Source organism: Cervus canadensis, chromosome 23 (genome assembly GCF_019320065.1).
Source record: "Cervus canadensis isolate Bull #8, Minnesota chromosome 23, ASM1932006v1, whole genome shotgun sequence".
NCBI classification, from domain to species: Eukaryota; Metazoa; Chordata; class Mammalia; order Artiodactyla; family Cervidae; genus Cervus; species Cervus canadensis.
In genome coordinates this window covers 23,842,793-23,863,402 of record NC_057408.1, presented here as the reverse complement: position 1 = coordinate 23,863,402, position 20,610 = coordinate 23,842,793, and the positions used below count along the sequence as shown (strand labels likewise).

Here is a 20,610-nt window from a genome sequence, read left to right as displayed (position 1 = left end):
TAAACATTAAAAAAAAAAAAAAACTTTACTGAGTACAGATTAGAGTGGCATTCAAAGTATTTATGTAGATGTTCGTAATAATTTCTGATGTTATTCCAAAGTCCAGCTTTTTTTCGCACTCTGCGGAAGTATTTTGGTCAATTCATGGTTTAAAATATGTAATAATAACATCTATTTTGTTTCAGGTTAATGAAAATATTATCCCACAAAGTCCAATTTTAAACGTCATCTAACAGCTTCCAATACGTGACTATATAAACTACATTTTATTTGTGAGTCTGCTACAAACTCAGCAAGGTACCTTCTATTTTTTTCCCCAGTTATGTTGAATAAAATGGAAGATTAAGAGTGAGTGTCCCCTATTGAGAATTAAGTCTGTGAGAAACCAATCATCCATAAACCTTCTAACTTCAGAGGACTCTCTGAACGAATCCAAACAGTGCCAAGCTTGGCTGGTGTACGGTCTCCTGGGCTTCGATTTCTGTGCAGCTTTCGAGTTTCATGAGCTCTTTTCCAAGAACAAATAAAACTAACTGTTCTTGAGGGAGTGCGCCGGTGTTGAGCTTTTCCTTATGAAGCATCGTGTTTTTTTTCTTACGCTGACATTCGTGTCCCACGTCACATGAACACTCGGCCCCACCACCTGGATTTCTGCCCTGTGTCTCATCTACACGGTTTCCCCACCCATTCCTCTTGTTTCAGACAAACCAGGGGCTGGCTGGCACATCTGCCCGTAGGAAGCACGTTTTAATTCTCTTCGTCATACAGAGAAGCTGTGCCTTTTTGAAGACCGGTTTTCTCGGGGTGCATGCCCAGTAGTGGGCTTGCTGGGTCATACGGTAGATTTACTCCTAGTATTTTAAGGATCCTCCAGAGTGGCTCTATCAGTGTACATTCCTACCAACCATGCAAGACGGTTTTCCCTTTATCTCCACATCCTCTCCAGCATTTACTGTTTGTCATCTTTTGATGATGACATTTTCATGGGTGTGAGGTGATACCTCATTGTAGTTTTGATTTGCAGTTCTCGAATAATGAGCGATGTTGAACATCTTTTTTATGTGTGCTGACCATCTGTATGTCTTTGTTGGAGAAATGTCTGTTTAGGTCTTACACCCATTTTTTGATTGGGTTGTGTGTTTCTGATAAGCTGCATGTCTATGGACTTACAAATACAGCAGAGGAAGGAGAGGGTGGGATGAGTTTTTTTGCTTCTGTTGAGCTCTTAGACTTAGGTCGGTGGTCTTTACTGAGCACTTTGGACATGAGTGTGCTTTTCATATTAAAAGCATTGTCTTAAAAAAAAATAAATAAATAAATAAAAATAAAAGCATTGTCTTGTAAGATATTTAAAACAACAGTGGAAGCACATTAAATGTGTCTTATCTTTAATTTAGAGATAAGGAAAAATTGAATCTTGGAAAAAAAAAAAGTTTACGTACCTTGCCTGAAGTCAAATGGCTAGGCAGCTGTGGTGTTGATCTTTGATAACAAGTTGTGGACCACAAAGTCAGTGGACTTAGCTCTGAGCCTCTGCCACACAAATTGTGGTCTTTTATTTTTGAACATAGGAGAGAGGTGCTCACGTTCTGCATCAGTCCAGTGGAATTGACCCAACTTGTGTAATTCTCATCTTACCTGCCTTTTGAATAGGAAGTTTCCAATCAATTATTTTACAATGAACTGTGGTAAAGAGGGAAGGACGTCATGGGCTCTGAGCCCCAGAGGCATCGCCCACTGGCTGTGACACCATGAACAAGTCCCATGACCCCCCCCAGAGCCCCATCTCCCTTGTCTGTAAAAGTCAGATGGCACATTTGTTGATAATTTATGTGGATATTAAAGGAGATAACCTATGAAACCAGTTTGCATAGGTCAAGGCACATAAGAGAATGACTCCTAACTGCTCATCTGTAAGTGATAACTTTCTTCTCTCCCAGTCATAGAGATTTGTGTCTCAAGTGCTAATATGATTTTTAAAATTCTAGGCAATAATTAGGGAGAGGCAGCACAAAAGGAAAATTTATATTTAACAGTTTTTTTTAAAATACACATGAATTTTATGTAGGTGAACACAAATTAGCATTAAGTTTTATCACAAGGGCTGGCGGGGTCCCAGAACAGCGAAGGGAAATTGCAGAAGGCAGTGGCGTAAGCTGGATAATATTGTTAGTAAAATGGGAAGAGGTGCTGGGAGCGTGTGCATTCACAAAATCACATCAGTGGTCAGGCCCTTCCTGCTGCTTCTTGGCAGCAAGACTCCTCTCAAAACACAAGGCTATGTTGTCATTCGTGCGGGAGGAAGCTCGCCTTCCCAGGAGAGATCATCGTATGAACAGGATAAAGAGCAGTGGACTCAGAAGTCAGGAGGACTGTTTTCTGTTGGGGGTTCTGCACTCAGGATTTTACCTCAAGCAAATCCCTGAATTTTCCTGGACTTGGATTTTCTATCTGTAAGATGAAAATGGTTGGGCTTTCTAGGAGTCAGACCTCGATTTAATGGCCTGTGGACACAGTGAGCCGGGGCTTCCTCAGCCCACGGCAGCCTCAGAACAGTGAGGCTTACCTAGTGACTCAGAACAAGGGAGGCAAGAAACTGCCCCCAGGGTCTTAAAGGGTGTGCCCGAAACGGCCTCACAGTACTGGCCCTCATCAGCCAGAGCGGTCACCAGCCAGCCGGGTGTGAAAGGCTGGAACCCAGAGCCCTGCTTCTGAAGGCAGGCTCTCCAATAATTTGCAGTGGTCTTCAGTCCTCCACGGCCCTTCTGGAACTCAGACATTCTGGCTTCTCCCTAACAGCCCAGGTGGCGCTAGTGGTAAAGAACCCACCTGTCAATGCCCGAGACTTAAGAGGCAGGGGTTCAATCCCTGGGTCGGAAAGATCCCCTGGAGAAGTGCATGGCAACCCACTCCAGTATTCTTGCCTGGAGAATCCCATGGATGGAAGATCCTGGAGGGTCACAGTTCATGGAATTGCAGAGTCGGATATGACTGAAGCACTTGAAAGTGAAAGTGTTAGTCGCTCAGCCTTGTCCGACTCTTTGGGACCCCATGGACTGTAACCTGCCAGGCTCCTCCATCCATGGATTTTTCAGGCAAGAATATTGGAGTGGGTTGCCATTCCCTTCTCCAAGGGATCTTCCCAACCCAGGGATCGAACCCGGGTCTCCCGCATCGCAGGCAAATTCTTTACCTTTTGAGCCCCGAGGGAAGCCTGTGGGGTCGCAAAGAGTCGGAAATGACTGAAGCGACTTAGCACGGCTCGTACACCCCCTGTCTACCAACCATGGGGTGTCAGTGTGTTAGTATACCCACTTCATAGTAAAAAAAGAAAAATTTTGAAATAGAGAAAATTTTGAAAAGTTGGCTCCAGTGTTGCTATGTTTGAAGCCATCCTTTAAAAAAAGAAAAAGACCTTCAAGAGAGTTAGACTCTCAGATAGACCAAGTAGGGCACTTCTGTGGCAAGACACAGCGGTTCTAGAAATGCCTCACTACTAAAAAGTGAAATCGAACAAATACGTTCAAGTCCTATGGCTTCATCTTTAGTTAAAACTTAAAAGCCTCCTAGTTTTATGTGGCTTTAAGGGCCTATCATTAACTTATCATATCAGGGACTCTGGACAGCATCTTCTTGAAGGGCTGCACTTGGGATGCAGACATATGAGCCCCAGGGGGCAGGGTCCCCCACCAGCGAGCAAATGGGACTCCAAGGCCAGATTTGACCAAGGTGACGTTTATGGCTCCCAGGTTTGCCAGGAGTCAGTCACTAAATAAAGAAGACATGTGTTATTAATTAGTGTTATTAATTAGAGGATCACCCATTGTCAGAAAGTGCACATTGGCTCAGATTACATCAGAGAAATATGCGCCAAGGTCAAACAAAACCATTTCTGGGACTTCTAAAGAAAATACTGTGAATCAATGAAAATGAATCTCTTCTGGAAAATGCAATGTAAAGTATCATTCTCTTTTAACTAATCATGTGTCTGAGCATCACCTGATAGGATGTTGTGTGGATCTCTGTAGCTAACCTGAAGTTTATCTCTCAAATGAGAAAAGGTACCACCCCTTTGAGGAGGGCAGGGCAACCCACTCCGGTATTCTTGCCTGAAGAATCCCATGGACAGATGAGCCTGGCAGACTACAGTCCATGGGGTCACAAAGACTCAGACACGACTGAAGCGCCTGAGCACCAGGCACGCATGACCCTTTTATCATAGAACTTCTCAGGGAAAGCACTGTTTTCTGTCAAAGGAGTGAGGAATGAGGTCGGTTTGAGGGGGGAGCCATCTGGCGAGGCTGGGGGCGGGTGTCAGGAACATAAGATGCCGTGTGGTCCGGCCCCTCAGCATGGCTGTCCTCTTGCCCTCTGTCTGTCCACTGCCTGGCCAGTGTCTTCTTCACCTGCAACCTGCTCGCATAACTGGCCTGCCTAAGCACTTGCCCCAGGCCCCATGCTGAGTCACTTCAGTTTTGTCCCACCCTCTGCGACCCTATGGAGGGTGGAAATTCACCAGGAAAGAATACTGGAGTGGGTCACCACACCCTCCAGGGGATCTTCCCGACCCAGGGATGGAACCTGAGTCTCCTGCCTTGGCAGATGGGTTCTTTACCACTAGGGTCACCTAGGATGCCCACCCCAGCCCCACCCCTGGTGCTTACTCTAATCACAGGGGTGCTGAGGAGCCTCTGGCGCCTCTGCTGGTTGCCCTGGTAACTAACACGCCCTCCTGACGTCCATCCCCCTGTAACACTGCTGCTGTGTTGCCGCACACCGGGGCGTCGCTCCAGGACCTTGCTTCCAACATGTGAGCGTCCCCAGCCATTAAACCAGGGCCCCCCAACTTCTGCGATCGAATGCCTGATGCTCTGAGGTGGAGCTGTTGTAATAACTGTAGAAATAAAGTGCACGATAAATGTAATGTATTTGAATCATCCCCAAACCATCCGCCCCACCCCGTCTGTGGGAAAATTCTCTTCCATGAAATCGGTCCTGGTGCCAAAAAGGTTGGGGATCGTGGCCTTGAAACCACTGATGTCTCTGACTCTGGGCTCTTCAGTCTAGAAGCTGGGCAAGTACAGGGTTTATAGGTCTGGGGGGTGCAGCTCAACAGACACTCAAAGGGGTGAAAATGAAATGCCATCTTGCGTTTGGTGCTATTTTGGGGTGTCTGCTTCTGACAGGGGTTGCATCTCCATTTTTTGAGTTATTTTACAGTTCAGTAAATTGTAGAACGCTGATAGTCATGCAGGTAATTCTTGCTTATCGAAGTGCAGATAAACGTGTCTGGTGGAATAGAACGGATCACCGCTGTGGTTCTTCACCCGCGTTCCTGACCGACTGTAAGCTCCTTGAATTCCCCTTGGAATCGGTCTTTCATCTTTTCATTCCCTTCTTAATTAATGAGATTAATTGTTTACAAGTGTTCATTTCATATTTTTTAAGTCACGATTTTCCTTACTTAAAAATGATGATCCTGGGGTTTCCCTGGCAGTCCCGTGGTTAGGACTCAGCGTTTTCCCTGTGGTGCCCCGGAGTTCAATCCCTGGTCAGGGAACTAATACCCTTCAAGCCACCCAGCACAGCCCCTTCCCCCCGCACCCCCCAAGAAATGGTATCTTGAAACAGCATGTTATGCAGGAACCTGTAAGAGTCTATTATATGTCACTCATATTTAACCCTGAACTTTTTCAAGAGCCGATTTGAATTGAATATCTTAAGTAAAGCCTGAGACACAGTTTCTTTTTCTTTTAGCTTCAGACAAGCTTGACGGAACCCATGACGTTATCCAAATCGATCTCTCTTCCTCGCAGCGCCTACTGGCACCACATCACCCGGCAGAGCAGCGTTGGAGAAATCTACAGTTTGCAAGGCAAGTAGCGCCGGGAGCACCCCGCCTGGGCTTCCTGGGGGCGAAACCAGGAGCCACGCCGTTTGCTTTGTATTTGCCCCCACTTGCTGCTCCTCCATTTCCATTCATCTGCTGTCTCTGGCCACAGTGGGAGCTCTGAGACTTACCGTGGCTTTTCTAAAGTTATTACTTCATAGGCCTACGGTAAAAATTATCCCAAAGCTAACCAAGGGCTGAGGAGCCGCTTTGGCGGAGGAATTGGACTGAAAAAATGATACAAAACATTGTCAGAAGCTAAAAGTAGCTACTACCAGGGTCTGTTTCCTGCTGTGTCTTACAAAGGGTTTCCCCCGTAGCATCTTTTTGCCGTAAGAGGGTTGAATATCTGTTCAGGAGGCTGACTGCTGGCTCCGCAATGAAATGCTTCATGAACTTTCTCATAGTTTTAAGGTTTAGCCGAAGCCTTGACGTCGAAACCATTTGGGAGGGAGCAGGGCAGCAGGAGAGGAGTGTACGTCTGTTGCCTCCGTATTTTTCCTAATGGTGAATGGTTGATTGACTGTATAGACGTGGCTTAGCGGATGAATCAGATTAACAGTGGCAGGTATTTGATCAATAACAGCAGAACTCAGCTTCCACGATTCTCTTCCTGTTTCTTCCCTTCTGTGCTCAATGAATAAACTTATCCTTCAAATAAAATATTCAGCTGCAAGAAACTAATAACCGACCAAGACAGGAAGAAGCAGGAACTAGGAAAAATAAGGCTTAAAAACACACACACACACACACAGATGAAAACTCTCATCAGACAAACCTTTTTTTGAGGTTTGAATGTACGAGGTGCCCAGTAAATACCAGGTGAAGGAATAACTGTTATACCCTTCAATGTAATTAGGCACTCAGAATATTCTTCTTTTTATGCATTAACTTTTGCTCATATTAACAACACTAAATGTTTTGAGAGGAAAAAATGGTAACAAGCAACCTGAGTGTTATTTTTTAAGCAATATTTGCTTGCCAGATTTTCAAACCTAGAATAATGAGATTCGATGAATGGGGATGAATGATTAAAGATACATTCTGCAGGAAAAAGCAGTCAGAACCATTTTAGTCACTTATGGAAGATAATTGCATTTGATATTTTAAATGAACTGTCTTACCACCAACTTGACTACTGTGTTTAACAGGTTGTGATTATTTTTTATATTTATTTGTATGAGAAGATCTTTAATAGGATAAGGATTAGAGGACTGGGAATGGGAGGGGAAACTGCTTTGACAGTTCATGAATCAGAGAAGATGTGCTTCTCATTTCGTTGATTCCTTCCAGAAATGCCAGCACTATGCACTTAAATTGCCAGTCATGATCTTGTAAAATTCATCTTGCTTGTTCCTGAGGTTAGAAATAATTAGAAAATATGTTTTTAATATAAGGTTATTTTTATTTAAATGTAATCATATATCTGTAAATATTCAATAGAAGAAAGCTAAAAATATGGAATATTCGAAGAAGAAAATAAAAACAATTAAATTTCTAAGCAAAAAGGTGAGATACTACTACAAATAAGTTGTAAATGGGTTGGAACAACTCTACAGATAACTTTCGATTCTGACAAGGTCTGGTCTATAATTCCAGCAAATAAAAGACTGTGGTTTTCATGGTGGCATGAAAAATTTTTCTCTGAAGGTAGCATTTAGATGGATAACTTCTGAAATAATATCAAAAGTGCCCAACAAAAAATACCGCAAGGCAGTGAAATTGCTGAAAACATTGCATTGAGACTTGTTGGAGAACAGCAGTGATTTACACAATTAAACAGAATCAATAAGTGATTAGATATTCTGATTTGTCTCACTAATATTTCCAGTTAAGGGTTTCAAATGCCTTATTAGTTATGATCTATTTATTTAGATGATTGTGTTGGGAAGGAAAAATGTACCTTCTACCCTTCAGGGTTCTTTGGCTGGTCTAATAATTAAGTTGATGTGAGATTAACAGGAGAAAAATAAATGTAATGGTATATATTAGGGATTCCCATGAGACCCAAAGCCAAGAATGGTGGCTGAGGCTTATACGGTGTTCTGAGCTAAGGGAAGGGACAGGGCCTCGGGCTTCCAAGGGCGGAGGTGGGTGGCAGGACAGAGGTGACAAAAAGAGCAGGTGTTTGGTAATTAGATGTTTGCTCTGCCACACAGATCGGTCCTTCTGATAGAAGTTATCTCTGGTAACAGCTCCGTGTCTGAGTCAGGCGCTCAGTCTGGATTCTTTTAGGCAATTAAGCAGGAGGTTAAAAACTCTTCCTGAGTCTTCTGGGCCTTGATTGTCTTTGGCTCAAAGTAATCCCCTTGCCAAAGTGGCATGTTCTGGGGAGGCTCATTCTGAACCCCTTCAATCTCAATGTCACATTCTTCTCTGGTTGCTGTTTGTAGCTAACAAAAAAATATGCATTGATGAAGGTAATTACTGTAAGTCAGAGAACTATAGTCAATGCAGAGTACATTTCACTCTGCTGGGCATTTATTTTTGCGTTGCATACCTCTTGCCTGTGTGCTCAGCTGTGTCCAACTCTGCAACACCATGGACTGTAACCCACCAGGCTTCTCTGTCCGTGGAGTTTTCCAGGAAGAAATATTGTGGAGTGAGTTGCCATTTCCTCCTCCAGTGGATCTTCCTGACTCAGGTATCAAACCCATGTCTCTTGCATCTCCTGTATTGGCAGGCGGGTTCTTTACTGCTGCGCCAGCTGGGAAGCCCAAATAAAGTAAAAGTGAGAAAGTTGCTCAGTTGTGTCCAAGTCTTTGCAACCCCATATACTATAAAGCCCACCCAATTCTCCAGGCCAGAATACTGGAGTGCTAGTGTGGGTTGTCATGCCCTTCTCCAGGAGATCTTCCCAACCCAGAGATCGAACCCAGGTTTCCCGCATTGCAGCTGTATTCTTTACCAGCTGAGCCACCAGGTAAGCCCAAGAATACTGGAGTGGGTAGCCCATCCCTTCTCCAGTGGATCTTCCCATCCCAGGAATTGAACCAGGGTCTCCTGCATTGCAGGCAGATTCTTTACCAGCTAAAGAGATGTTTAAAAAGAGAGAGAAGGAAAATAGAAACAATCTCATCACCCCTTCATCCCACTAAACTACATATGAAAGTGTGGTGTTTTGCATCTCACTCCTCACTTGCGCTCCTTAAAGTGGTACCACCTCTTTACAAGGAGGGGACATAGTCAAGCAGCTGTCATCACTGATGGTCCAGAGTCAGAGGAAAACTGGCACTGGTGGGTGAGACATCATCAAGTAAACTGCAGGTAGCATCGAGGAATAAAAATATCATTAGAATCTTTTCACCATACTGTTAGCATTCTCACTATGAAGCTGAGGTCAATATGAATTAAATTAATCAGGCTTTCATTCAGAAGGTAACGGGGGAAAAGTTAATATGCTTAAAGTTTAATAGATTGGAATTCATTAATAAGCAGCACATGTACTGGAAGTGGAAATAAAAAATCCTGGTGTGAAAACAAATCCATTCTCTGTAGGACTTACCTATAACTTCGGCTGCCTATCACCCTCAAAACTGCACTGTCTTTGGTTTTATTGTATTCATTTCTGTCATCTACTCTATAACCGTAGAGGCAAGATAGACTTAAAAGATTGACATATCCATGCTGACATCCTTTGTTTACACTAATGTCTGGAAAAGAGGTGCAATGAAATCTTCCAGATCTCCCACTAGGCGCTCAGAAAGAATGGTCTCTTACGGCTTCCCTGTTGGATGTTAGCTCTCTGGAGTAAAAAAAAAAAAAAAAACAATTGACAAACAGAATAATTCACCTTTAAGTAGCTAAATCCGAGGCTGCTGCTGTTGAAAATCTCTGCCCCTAAATGGCTGTGATGGGTTCTGACTCCTCTTCCTGTGGAGGGTGTTAATAAAGACTTTTCTCGATTTTTAGTGGGCAATCAGGATGACTGATTCTTATTAGAAGGTAGTTTTTCTATGTCTCTAACTTCTGCATTTATGAAAAACATTTCTGTCACAACACCTTCTTGTGATGCTCTTTCTAGTCTCAGGGAACTCTTGGTTCAAAAGTGAAGGCTTAAAACACACCATTTGTTTCACTTGTATCAGAACTGTGATTTTAGTTCTAAGGCCTTCAGCAGAAAATGTGTTGGGGAAATGAGGAACACTCAGAAGAGCAAAAAGCAAGGGAGGGAGGAAAAGAAAAAAAGGGTCCATAATGTAGGCAAGCACAGGTTCAGCTGCTCGCCGCTCAACAGCCAGTAAATCGAGGAGCAGAATTCAGTAGAGAAGAAAGAACTTTATTCAGAAAAGCTGGTGATCTGGGGCAATGGTGGCCTCATGTCTGGAGACCAACTCCCAAGATTCTGCTCAGCCATGACAGCTTTTAAAGGGAAGAGAGGGGGAACAATCTCATTTAATCATTGAGGCAGGAGGTCAGATGATTCATCATTTTCTTTTGCATGCAAGCCTGCTGACTTCTGCCCATTGTCCTTGGGATGCTGTCTTGCCAGCAGAGTTGGCCTGCAGATTTGCAAAGGGGAAGAAACTAAGGGTAGAGACCTAGCTTCTTTAACTATTAATTATTCCTTCTAATCTAGGAAAGGAATCAGCAGATTAGGTTAAGCATATACTTGTGTACATGCTCTCAGTCGTGTCCGACTCTCTGTGACCCCATGGACTCTAGCCCAGGAGGCTCCTCTGTCCATGGAATTTTCCAGGCAAGAATTCTAGAGTGGGTTGCCAGTTCCTTCTCCAGGGGATCTTCCTAACCCAGGGATCAAACCCTAGTCTCCTGTATTAGCAGGCAGATTCTTTACTACTGCACCACCTGGGAAGCCCTAAGGCATATATTTAGGAAAGCAGAAATCAGGAGCTGCGTTAAATGTTGCCTGATGATCTAATCTTTATGATCAAGGTCTAAGGAAACCAGGATGAGCAAACAAAAGGGACAAGGAAGCCACTTCCTGTAAGGGGGTCAGAGTTTTCCTTACTCGATTACTTTACAATATTGTGATAGTTTTTGCCATACATCAGCATGACTTTTAATCACCATTACACTTATGTACACAATGGATTATGGAACAGAGTCGGTCGCTTCAGTCATGTCCAACTCTTTGCGATCCCATGGACTGTAGCCCACCAGGCTATTCTGTTTGTGAGCATCTCCAGGCAAAAAATACTGGAGTGGGTTGCCATTCCCTTCTCCAAGGGATTTTCCTGACCCAAGGTTTGAACCCAGGTCTCCTGCATTGCAGACAGTTTCTTTACCATCTGAGCCACTAAGGAAGCCCAGAGAATGTCAAATGGTTTGGGGATTTCACCACTCAGAGCTTTAGAGCACAGAGCTTTGTGGAAAGTCTGAAGCCTTTAGGTGAAATGCTGCATTTAACTAAAAAGCAGCAGTATTTAACATACAATGCAGCATTTAAAAAGAAACTTGCCATCGAGTACTAATTTAAAGTAGATTCTGGGAGGAATCAAGTTTGCATCAGACATGAAACTGATGTCGTCTTTACTTACACCTCTTATTAAAAGTGTTCCCATTTTAAACTTAGTAGTAGTAGCCTTGGTCGCTGGGTCATATCCGACTCTTTGCAGCCCCACGGACTGCAGCCTGCCAGGGTCCTCTGTCCATAGGATTCTCCAGGCAACAACACCGGAGCGGGTTGCCATAGAAGACGCATTTGAAAAGCTATCGGGAGGGGTGGCGTCGCTACCACTCTCCGAGAACGGTTCTCAGCCTGTCTCAAGGAGCAGCGTCCAGCCGCACCGGCCGGCGGCCCTGGTCCTGGAGTCAGGCTGCCTGCCTACACAGTTGGCCTGTCTGCTGCTTGCTTCAGGACCGTCATCTTCTGGACACCTGTGCTCGCAGCTGCCGGTCCTCACTTAGATGGCCCAGGGGGCGCCGTGAGATGCCGAGGCTCCTGCACCTGGTGGCCAGGTTTCTGTCTCCACCTGCCGCTCCCCTCTGGGGTGAGTTCTCCCGCAGGTCACAGTGATGGAAGGGGCCTCGAGAATATGGGCCGGAAATGAGCCCCGTGCGCCGGCTTAGGGGACTCGGTGTTACCCGTCACCATTCCCTGATACATTTAATGACTCATTTTTTGCACCAGTTTCTATGGGATAGGCTGGCACTCATTTTTTAACAGCTGAACAGCTTTGCTGTTTGAATTAAGGACCATTGGAGGTGCCATTTGTAAAGGTGATAACTTTGGAGTTCTGCTTTCATTAACACTGATTAATACTCACGTGCCAGTTCTGAGCGGCCTCGCCCCCGCCCCCTCCGTCTATAATTAGCTCCAGACCCCAGTGTCAGCGAGCAGCGCACCTGGTCACACGGAAGGCAGTTTATGTTCGCCGAAAGGGCATCCGCGGCGCCAGTTTCTCCGAAGGACAGGATGCAAACAGGCAATTAGAATTAGAGATAACCTCCAGAAGACAGTAAATAGAGCTCCGGCGGAGACAGGGAGGTAAATCAAAGGATTTACTTACTCTCCGTCGGCTCTGACCCCCTGTCCTCCTTTACTGCCCATTCAATTTCGAGTTCGCATGGTTTTTAAATTGCTTCCATCGAGGTCTTCTGTTTAAATTTTCATGATATGATGTTTTCCAAATTGCAAAGTTAATGAAAGACTACTGCAGCAAGTAAAACACACGGAGACATCTGCACCAGTGGAAGAAAGGAACTCGCATGAGCCACGCTCCATCTTTGCAGGGTGTGATCTGCACGTTGTCAGGTGAGTCAGTCTGGCTGGGTCCATGGCAGCCAAACATTTCACACGTCTTCCTGAGGGCCCGAGCCTGCCTTTGAAGTTTCTACCACAACCGTTAAAAACAAGAGCCAGTTTTTAGAATCATCACTTTCCATCTATTAAGCCATCTCTGTGAACATTTATATTGGGCTTCCCCGATGGCTCAGCAGTCAAGAATCTGCTTGCCAATGCAAGAGACGTGGGTTCGATCCCCAAGTCAGGAAGATTCCCCACTCAGCATCCTTGCCCAGAGAATTCCATGGACAGAGGAGCCTGGTGGGCTGCAGTCCACGGGGTCAGAGGAGAGTGGGACACAGCTGCGCATGAACACTCACTGCACAGCCTCACCTGATGGAGGGTAAGTCAAGGGGAGGGCCTCCCTGGATATCTGCACCCCCAAAACAGACATCAGATGAAAGTGCTCCAAGTATTCTCAGAGGGGAATGTCCTCACTCCACACACAGCCCATCACTTGCTCTTCCAGGCTCCCAGACGTTTAGGTATAACTTCATACACCAATGTATTTGTTTACAAGCCTGCTTCTTCCACTAGGGGCAGCAACTTTGGTGTTTTGTTTTGTTTTTATCCCCATGGTGCTGCCAAATTTGGGAGCTGTCATGATGAAGAGGTTCTACCTGCAGAAGCTACAATCTTGAGTTTGGGAGCTAAGTTAATCGGAGTTTGAATATTTACCAGAGCTAAGTTTTGTGTCTTTGGGCCATTTACTTAATCTTTCTAAGCGTCACTGTCTTCATCTCTAAACCAAGGATAATAGTACCTATTACTGTGCTTAAATGAGATTGTCCACATGAGGCATAAAGGTTCCCTAGTCATTAACCATTGTCAATATATTGAAGTAAATTAAATTCACGCTAAGAAGGTTCTTTCCCAGACAGAAGCATGCTATCCTACTCCAGTTTATTCCACTTTTTTTACTTTAAAATGTTGTTATGGCATTTCCACTGTGCATGAAGAATTTTGTTTTGTTCTAAGGACTTTATAAAAATCTAGATTTAAGTAATAGTATTCCAGGAGTGGGACGCTCAAGAGGGAGAGGATATATGTACACTTATGGCTGATTCACGCTGTCAGACAGCAGAAACCAACACAGCATTGTAAAGCAGTTATCCTCCAATTAAAGGTAATTTTTTTAAAGGTAAAATTAAAAGTTAAAAAAAGAAATACATTTCCAGCTTCTGAGAGTTGAGAAAAACTAAATCTGACTCTAACCTAACCCTAAGTTTTTGATGCAAGAAGAAAAGGCACCATGTCAGGCTTAAGTCTTTGGCTTTTTCTTTCCCCCATCAGTGTAAACGAGCCCTTACCCTCTAAGGAGGTGACCCTCCTCCCAAGTTTGCATCACACAGTCCATGTGGCCTAAGGAAAAGGGGCCCTGTTTTCCAGGCTGGGGAGTTACAAGACTCCTGAAGGACTCTATTCAGCTCAGTGATGAAGAGGCGAGCCCAGCCCTCCCCGCCCTCCCGCCCAGGATCCACTCTTGACAATTCACCCATCCCGTCTCCTGAGAAACCTTTCTGAGCACTGGGTACCTCCCCAGGCCCAGCCTCTCTGCCCAGGAAGACCAGCTTTGCTTGATCCCGTTATTACCAAGTCGGGTTCATCACGGGGTACATTCTACTGGCTGGCCACAGGTGAAAGGCACGATTTAGTTAATTAAGTCTAGCACAGTGAAAACGGAATATAACTCAGTGTGAAATACAACAGCCAGCCACTTAATCCTGGTCTATTAGGTATAAACAGTAGTTACTAAAAGGCGCAGAGCTTCCAGATAGTATACTGGATTGGGATAATCTAACAAGGGCCTTATTCAAACAGACTGCTTCACTCTCTGATTCAAACCTGAAATTGAAACTTCAGTTTCAGACTTGAATTAAACCTGAAACTTGGTCTCTCTACTTGATTTTTCTCCATCAAGCTTCCACCATGCAATTTTCTAAAACATAATAGGTAACACATGTAGTTCTATATTGATCAAATTTTATGGAAAAATATATATTCCATTTTATTCTGTAGGGAATAAAGTTGGTACATAATATTAGCTCAAGGAAATGTTAACACAACCATGACAGAAGGTCAGCTGTCTCTGTCATGGATTTGTGTGCATATGCTCAAACATGTATACACACAAACACACACGTCTGCACACACACAAGACCATTTGGCTCACTGCAGTCCACTGTTTATCACTTCCCTTGAAAATGTACCTATTAAGCAATGCTGCACAAACTAGAAACTGCAGAGAAGAATTTTGAGAGAAAAAAAAAGTTCACATGTATTTTTCTTCCTGATTCTGTTTTCTGTTCTGTTTTTTTAACCTCATCTCTACCTCTTACCCTTCAACTAAATGTACCCCACCCCTAATTCTAGATTTAACATTTATACTTGTTTTTCATCCATCCCCCCCGCCTTGTTTTCTTTTGTCTGCCAGAGAATATGACATCTGGAGACTTGATAATGATTGGAGAATAAGGAAAAATGAGAAACATCAGGAAAACATCATTAAAATGATGCGTGTGTGCTAAGTCACTTCAGTCATGTCCAACTCTGGGCGACCCTGATGACTGTAGCCCAGCAGGCTCTGTCTGGGGGATTCTCCAGGCAAGAATACTGGAGTGAGGTGCCATGCCCTCCTCCAGGGATGTTAAAACTATACTGCAGAGTTAATGTAAGTTTAAGCTGGAATGTGGCCTTCAGTAAAGTTCTGTCACTTACCCCACTGCTCTGTAAATAGTAGATGCTAATTCAAAGTTTACCACTTCAAGCTGTGAACATCCAGTATTTTAACACACTGAACTGTGGTTGCCTAAGTTTTGTTGTTGTTCTTGTTGTTGAGTCACTAAGTAATGCCCGACTCTCTGTGCCCACCATGGACTGCAGCACGCCAGGCTTCCCTGTCATCCACTGTGTCCCAGAGTTGGCTCAACCTCAAGTCCATTGAGTCAGTGATGATGTCTAACCGTCTCATCTCTGGCACTCCCTTCTCCTTCTGCACTCAGTCTTTCCCAGCATCAAGGTCTTTTCCAGTGAGTCAGCTCTTCACATCAGGTGGCCAAAGGATTGCAGCTTCAGTGTCAGTCCCTCCAGTGAATATTCAGGGTTGATTAACTTTAGGATTGACTGGTTTGATCTTCTTACTGTCCAAGGCTCTCAAGAGTCTTCTCCAACAAGTTCAAAAGCGTCAATTCTTTGGTGCTCAGTCTTCTTTATGGACCAACTCTCACATCCATACATGACTACTGGAAAACCATCAGTTCAGTTCAGTCGCTCAGTCATCTCCACCTCTTTGCACCCCATGGACTACAGCACGCCAGGCTTCCCTGTCCATTATCAAGTCCCGGAGCTTGCTCAAACTCATGTCCATCGAGTTGGTGATGCCATCCTACCATCTCATCCTCTGTCCTCCCCTTCTCCTCCCACCTTCAATCTTTCCCAACATCAGGGTCTTCTCCAGTGAGTCAGTTCTTTACATCAGGTGGCCAAAGGATTGGAGTTTCAACTTCATCATTAGTCCTTCCAATGAATATTCAGGACTGATTTCCTTTAGGATGGACTGGTTGGATCTCCTTGCAGTCCAAGGGACCCTCAAGAGTCTTCTCCAGCACCACATTTCAAAAGCATCAATTCTTTGGTTCTCAGCTTTCTTTATAGTCCAACTCTCAATTCCATACATGACTACTGGAAAAACCAGAGCTTTGACTAGATGGACTTTTGTCAGCGAAGTAATGTCTCTACTTTTTAATATGCTGTCAAGGTTGGCATAGTTTTTCTTCCAAGGAGCAAGTGCCTTTTAATTTCATGGCTGCAGTCACCATCTACAGTGATTTTGGAGCCCCAAAATATAACGTCTCTCACTGTTTCCATTGTTTCCCCATCTATTTGCCATGAAGTGATGAGACCAGATGTCATGATCTTAGTTTTCTGAATGTTGAGTTTTAAGCCAACTTTTTCACTCTGCTCTTTCACTTTCATCAAGAGGCTTTTTAGTGACTCTTTGCTTTCTGCCATAAGGGTGGTGTCATCTGCGTATCTGAGATTACTGATATTTCTCCTGGCAATCTTGATTCCACCTTGTGCTTCATCCAGCCCAGCATTTTGCATGATATACTCTGCATATAAGTTAAATAAGCATGGTGACAATATACAGCCTTGTCATACTCCTTTCCCTATTTGAAACCAGTCTGTTGTTCCATGTTCAGTCCTAACTGCTGGTTCTTGACCTGCACACAGATTTCTCAGGAAGCAGGTAAGGTGGTCTGGTATTCCCATCTCTAAGAATTTTCCACAGTCTGTTGTGATCCACACAGTCAAAGCTTTGGCATACTCAATAAAGCAGAAATAGATGTTTTTCTGGAACCGTCTTGCATTTTTGGTGATTCAACGGATGTTGTCAACTTGATCTCTGGTTCCTCTGCCTTTTCTAAATCTAGCTTGAACATCTGGAAGTAAGTTCACGGTTCACATACTTTTGAAGCCTCACTTGGAGAATTTTGAGCATTACTTTGCTAGTGTGTGAGATGAGTGCAATGGTGCGCTAGTTTGAACATTCTTTGGGATTGCTTTTCTTTGGGATTGGAATGAAGACTGACCTTTTCCATTCCATGGCCACTGCTGAGTTTTCCAAATTGGCTGCCATATTGAGTGCGGCACTTTCACAACATTATCTTTTAGGACTTGAAATAGCTCAACTGGAATTCTATCACCTCCACTAGCTTTGTTTGTAGTGATGCTTCCTAAGGCCCACTTGATTTCACATTCCAGTATGTCTGGCTGTAGGTGAGTGATCACACCATCATGGTTATCTGGGTCATAAAGATCTTTTTTGTATAGTTCTTGCGTATATTCTTGCCACCTCTTCTTAATATCTTCTGCTTCTGTTAGGTCAATACCATTTCTTTATTGTGCCCATCTTTGCATGAAATGTTCCCTTGGTATCTCTAAATTTCTTGAAGAGATCAGTAGTCTTTTCCATTCTATTGTTTTCCTCTATTTCTTTCCATTGATCACTGAGGAAGGCTTTCTTATCTCTCCTTGCTATTCTTTGGAACTCTGCATTCAAATGGGAATATCTTTCCTTTTCTCCTTTGCCTTTTGCTTTTCTTCGTTTCACAGCTATTTGTAAGGCCTCCTCAGACAGCCATTTTGCCATTTTGCATTTCTTTTTCATGGGGATAATCTTGATCACTGCCTCCTGTACAATTTCATGAACCTCCATCCATAGTTCTTCAGGCACTCTGTCTATTAGATCTAATCCCTTGAACCTCTTTCTCACTTCCACTGTATAATCGTAAGTAATTTGATTTAGGTCATACCTGAATTGTCTAGTGATTTTCCCTACTTTCTTAAATTTAAGTCTGAATTTTCCAGTAGTACTGGAAAATACCACTGATTGGTATTGACCAGATGGTATTGACCATCTGGTGATGTCTACGTGTAGAGTCTTCTCTTGTGTTGTTGGAAGAGGATGTTTGCTATAATCAGTGAGTTCTCTTGGCAAAACTCTTTTAGCCTTTGCCCTGCTTCATTTTGTACTCCAAGGCCAAACTTGCCTGTTACTCCAGGTATCTCCTGACTTCCTACTTTTGCATTCCAGTCCCCTGTAATGAAAAGGACATCTTCTTTTAGTGTTAGTTCTAGAAGTTCTTGTAGGTCTTCAGAGAACCATTCAACTTCAGCTTCTTCAGCATTACTGGTTGGGGCATAGACTTGGATTACTGTGATATTGAATGGTTTGCCTTGGAAATGAACAGAGATCATTCTTTCTTTTTTGAGATTGCATCCAAGTAAAACTCTCACTGTTTGCAGATGACATGATCCTCTATATAGAAGACCCTAAAGACTCTACCAGAAAATTACTAGAGCTAATCAATGAATATAGTAAAGTTGCAGGATATAAAATTAACACACAGAAATCCCTTGCATTCCTATATACTAACAATGAAAAAACAGAAAGAGAAATTAAGGAAACAATACCATTCACCATTGCAACAAAAAGAATAAAATACTTAGGAGTATATCTACCTAAAGAAACAAAGGACCTATACATAGAAAACTATAAAACACTGATGAAAGAAATCAAAGAGGACACAAACAGATGGAGAAACATACCGTGTTCATGGATTGGAAGAATCAATATTGTCAAAATGGCTATTCTACCCAAAGCAGTCTATAGATTCAATGCAATCCCTATCAAGCTACCAACGGTATTTTTCACAGAACTAGACCAAAGAATTTCACAATTTGTATGGAAATACAAAAAACCTCGAATAGCCAAAGTAATCTTGAGAAAGAAGAATGGAACTGGAGGAATCAACCTGCCTGACTTCAGACTCTACTACAAAGCCACAGTCATCAAGACAGTATGGTACTGGCACAAAGACAGAAATATAGATCAATGGAACAGAATAGAAAGCCCAGAGATAAATCCACGAACCTATGGACACCTTATCTTTGACAAAGGAGGCAAGGATATACAATGGAAAAAAGACAACCTCTTTAACAAGTGGTGCTGGGAAAACTGGTCAACCACTTGTAAAAGAATGAAACTAGAACACTTTCTAACACCATACACAAAAATAAACTCAAAATGGATTAAAGATCTAAATGTAAGACCAGAAACTATAAAACTCCTAGAGGAGAACATAGGCAAAACACTCTCCGACATAAATCACAGCAAGATCCTCTATGACCCACCTCCCAGAATATTGGAAATAAAAGCAAAACTAAACAAATGGGACCTAATGAAACTTAAAAGCTTTTGCACTGCATTTCAGACTCTTTTGTTGACTATGATGGGTACTCCGTTTCTTCTAAGGAATTCTTGCCTACAGTAGTAGATATAATCATCATCTGAGTTAAATTCATCCATTCCAGTCCATTTTACTTCATTGATTCCTAAAATGTTAATCTTCACTTTTGCCATCTCCTGTTTGACCAGTTCCAATTTGCCTTGATTCATGGACCTAACATTCCAGGTTCCTATGCAATATTGTTCTTTATAGCATCGGGCGTTAGTTCCATCACCTTCAGTCACAGCTGGGTGGTGGTGTTGCTTTGTCTCTGTCTCTTCATTCTTTCTGGAGTTATTTCTCCCCTCTTCTCCAGTATCATATTGGATACCTACTGACCTGGGGAGTATATCTTTCAGTGTTCTATCCTTTCATACTGTTCATGGGGTTATCAAGGCAAGAATACTGAAGTGGTTTGGCATTCCCTTTTCCAGTGGACCACATTTTGTCAGAACTCTCCACCATGTCCCATCTGTCTTAGGTGGCCCTACATGGCATGGCTCATAGTTTCACTGAGTTAGATAAGGCTGTTGTCGATGTGATCAGATTGGTTAGGTTTCTGTGATTGTGGTTTTCATTCTGTCTTCTCTCTGACAGAGTTAAGGATAAGAGGCTTATGGAAGCTTCCTGATGGGAGAGACTGACTGTAGGAGAAACTGGGTCTTGTTCTGATGAGCATGGCCATGCTCAGTAAATCTTTAATCAGATTTTCTGCTAATGAGCAGGGCTGTGGCCCTCCCTGCTGTTTAACCTGAGACCAAACTATGGTGGAGGTAATGAAGATAATGGCGACCTCCTTCAAAAGGTCCCATGCAGGCACTGCTACAGTACGTGCCCCCAACCCTGCAGCAGGCCACCGCCAACTCAGGCCTCTGCTGGAGACTCCTGGACACTCACAGGCAAGTCTGGGTCAGTCTCTTGTGGGGTCACTGCTCCTTTCTCCTGGGCCTTGGTGTGCACAAGGTTTAGTTTGTGCCCTCCAAGAGTCTGTTTCCCCAGTCCTGTGTAAGTTCTGGTGGCTCTATTGTGGGGTTAACAGTGACCTCCTCCAAGAGCACTTATGCCACACCAAAGGCTGCTGCACCCAGAGCCCCTGCCCCTGCAGCAGGCCACTGCTGACCCGCACCTCCACGGGGGACACTCAAACATTCAAAGGCAGGTCTGGCTCAGTCTCTGTGGGG

The 20,610-nt window shown here is 43.6% G+C and overlaps 1 protein-coding gene across 1 annotated transcript in view; it reads left to right on the top strand.

The window, feature by feature from the left end:
- The window catches only part of DOK6 (docking protein 6), a 388,678-nt gene that overhangs the window by 301,604 nt on the left and 66,464 nt on the right, over positions 1 to 20,610 (top strand). Inside the window, exon 7 of the mRNA XM_043444411.1 lies at positions 5,758 to 5,875. Coding sequence (XP_043300346.1) covers positions 5,758 to 5,875 — 118 coding nt within the window. The remainder of the gene's footprint in view (positions 1 to 5,757; positions 5,876 to 20,610) is intronic.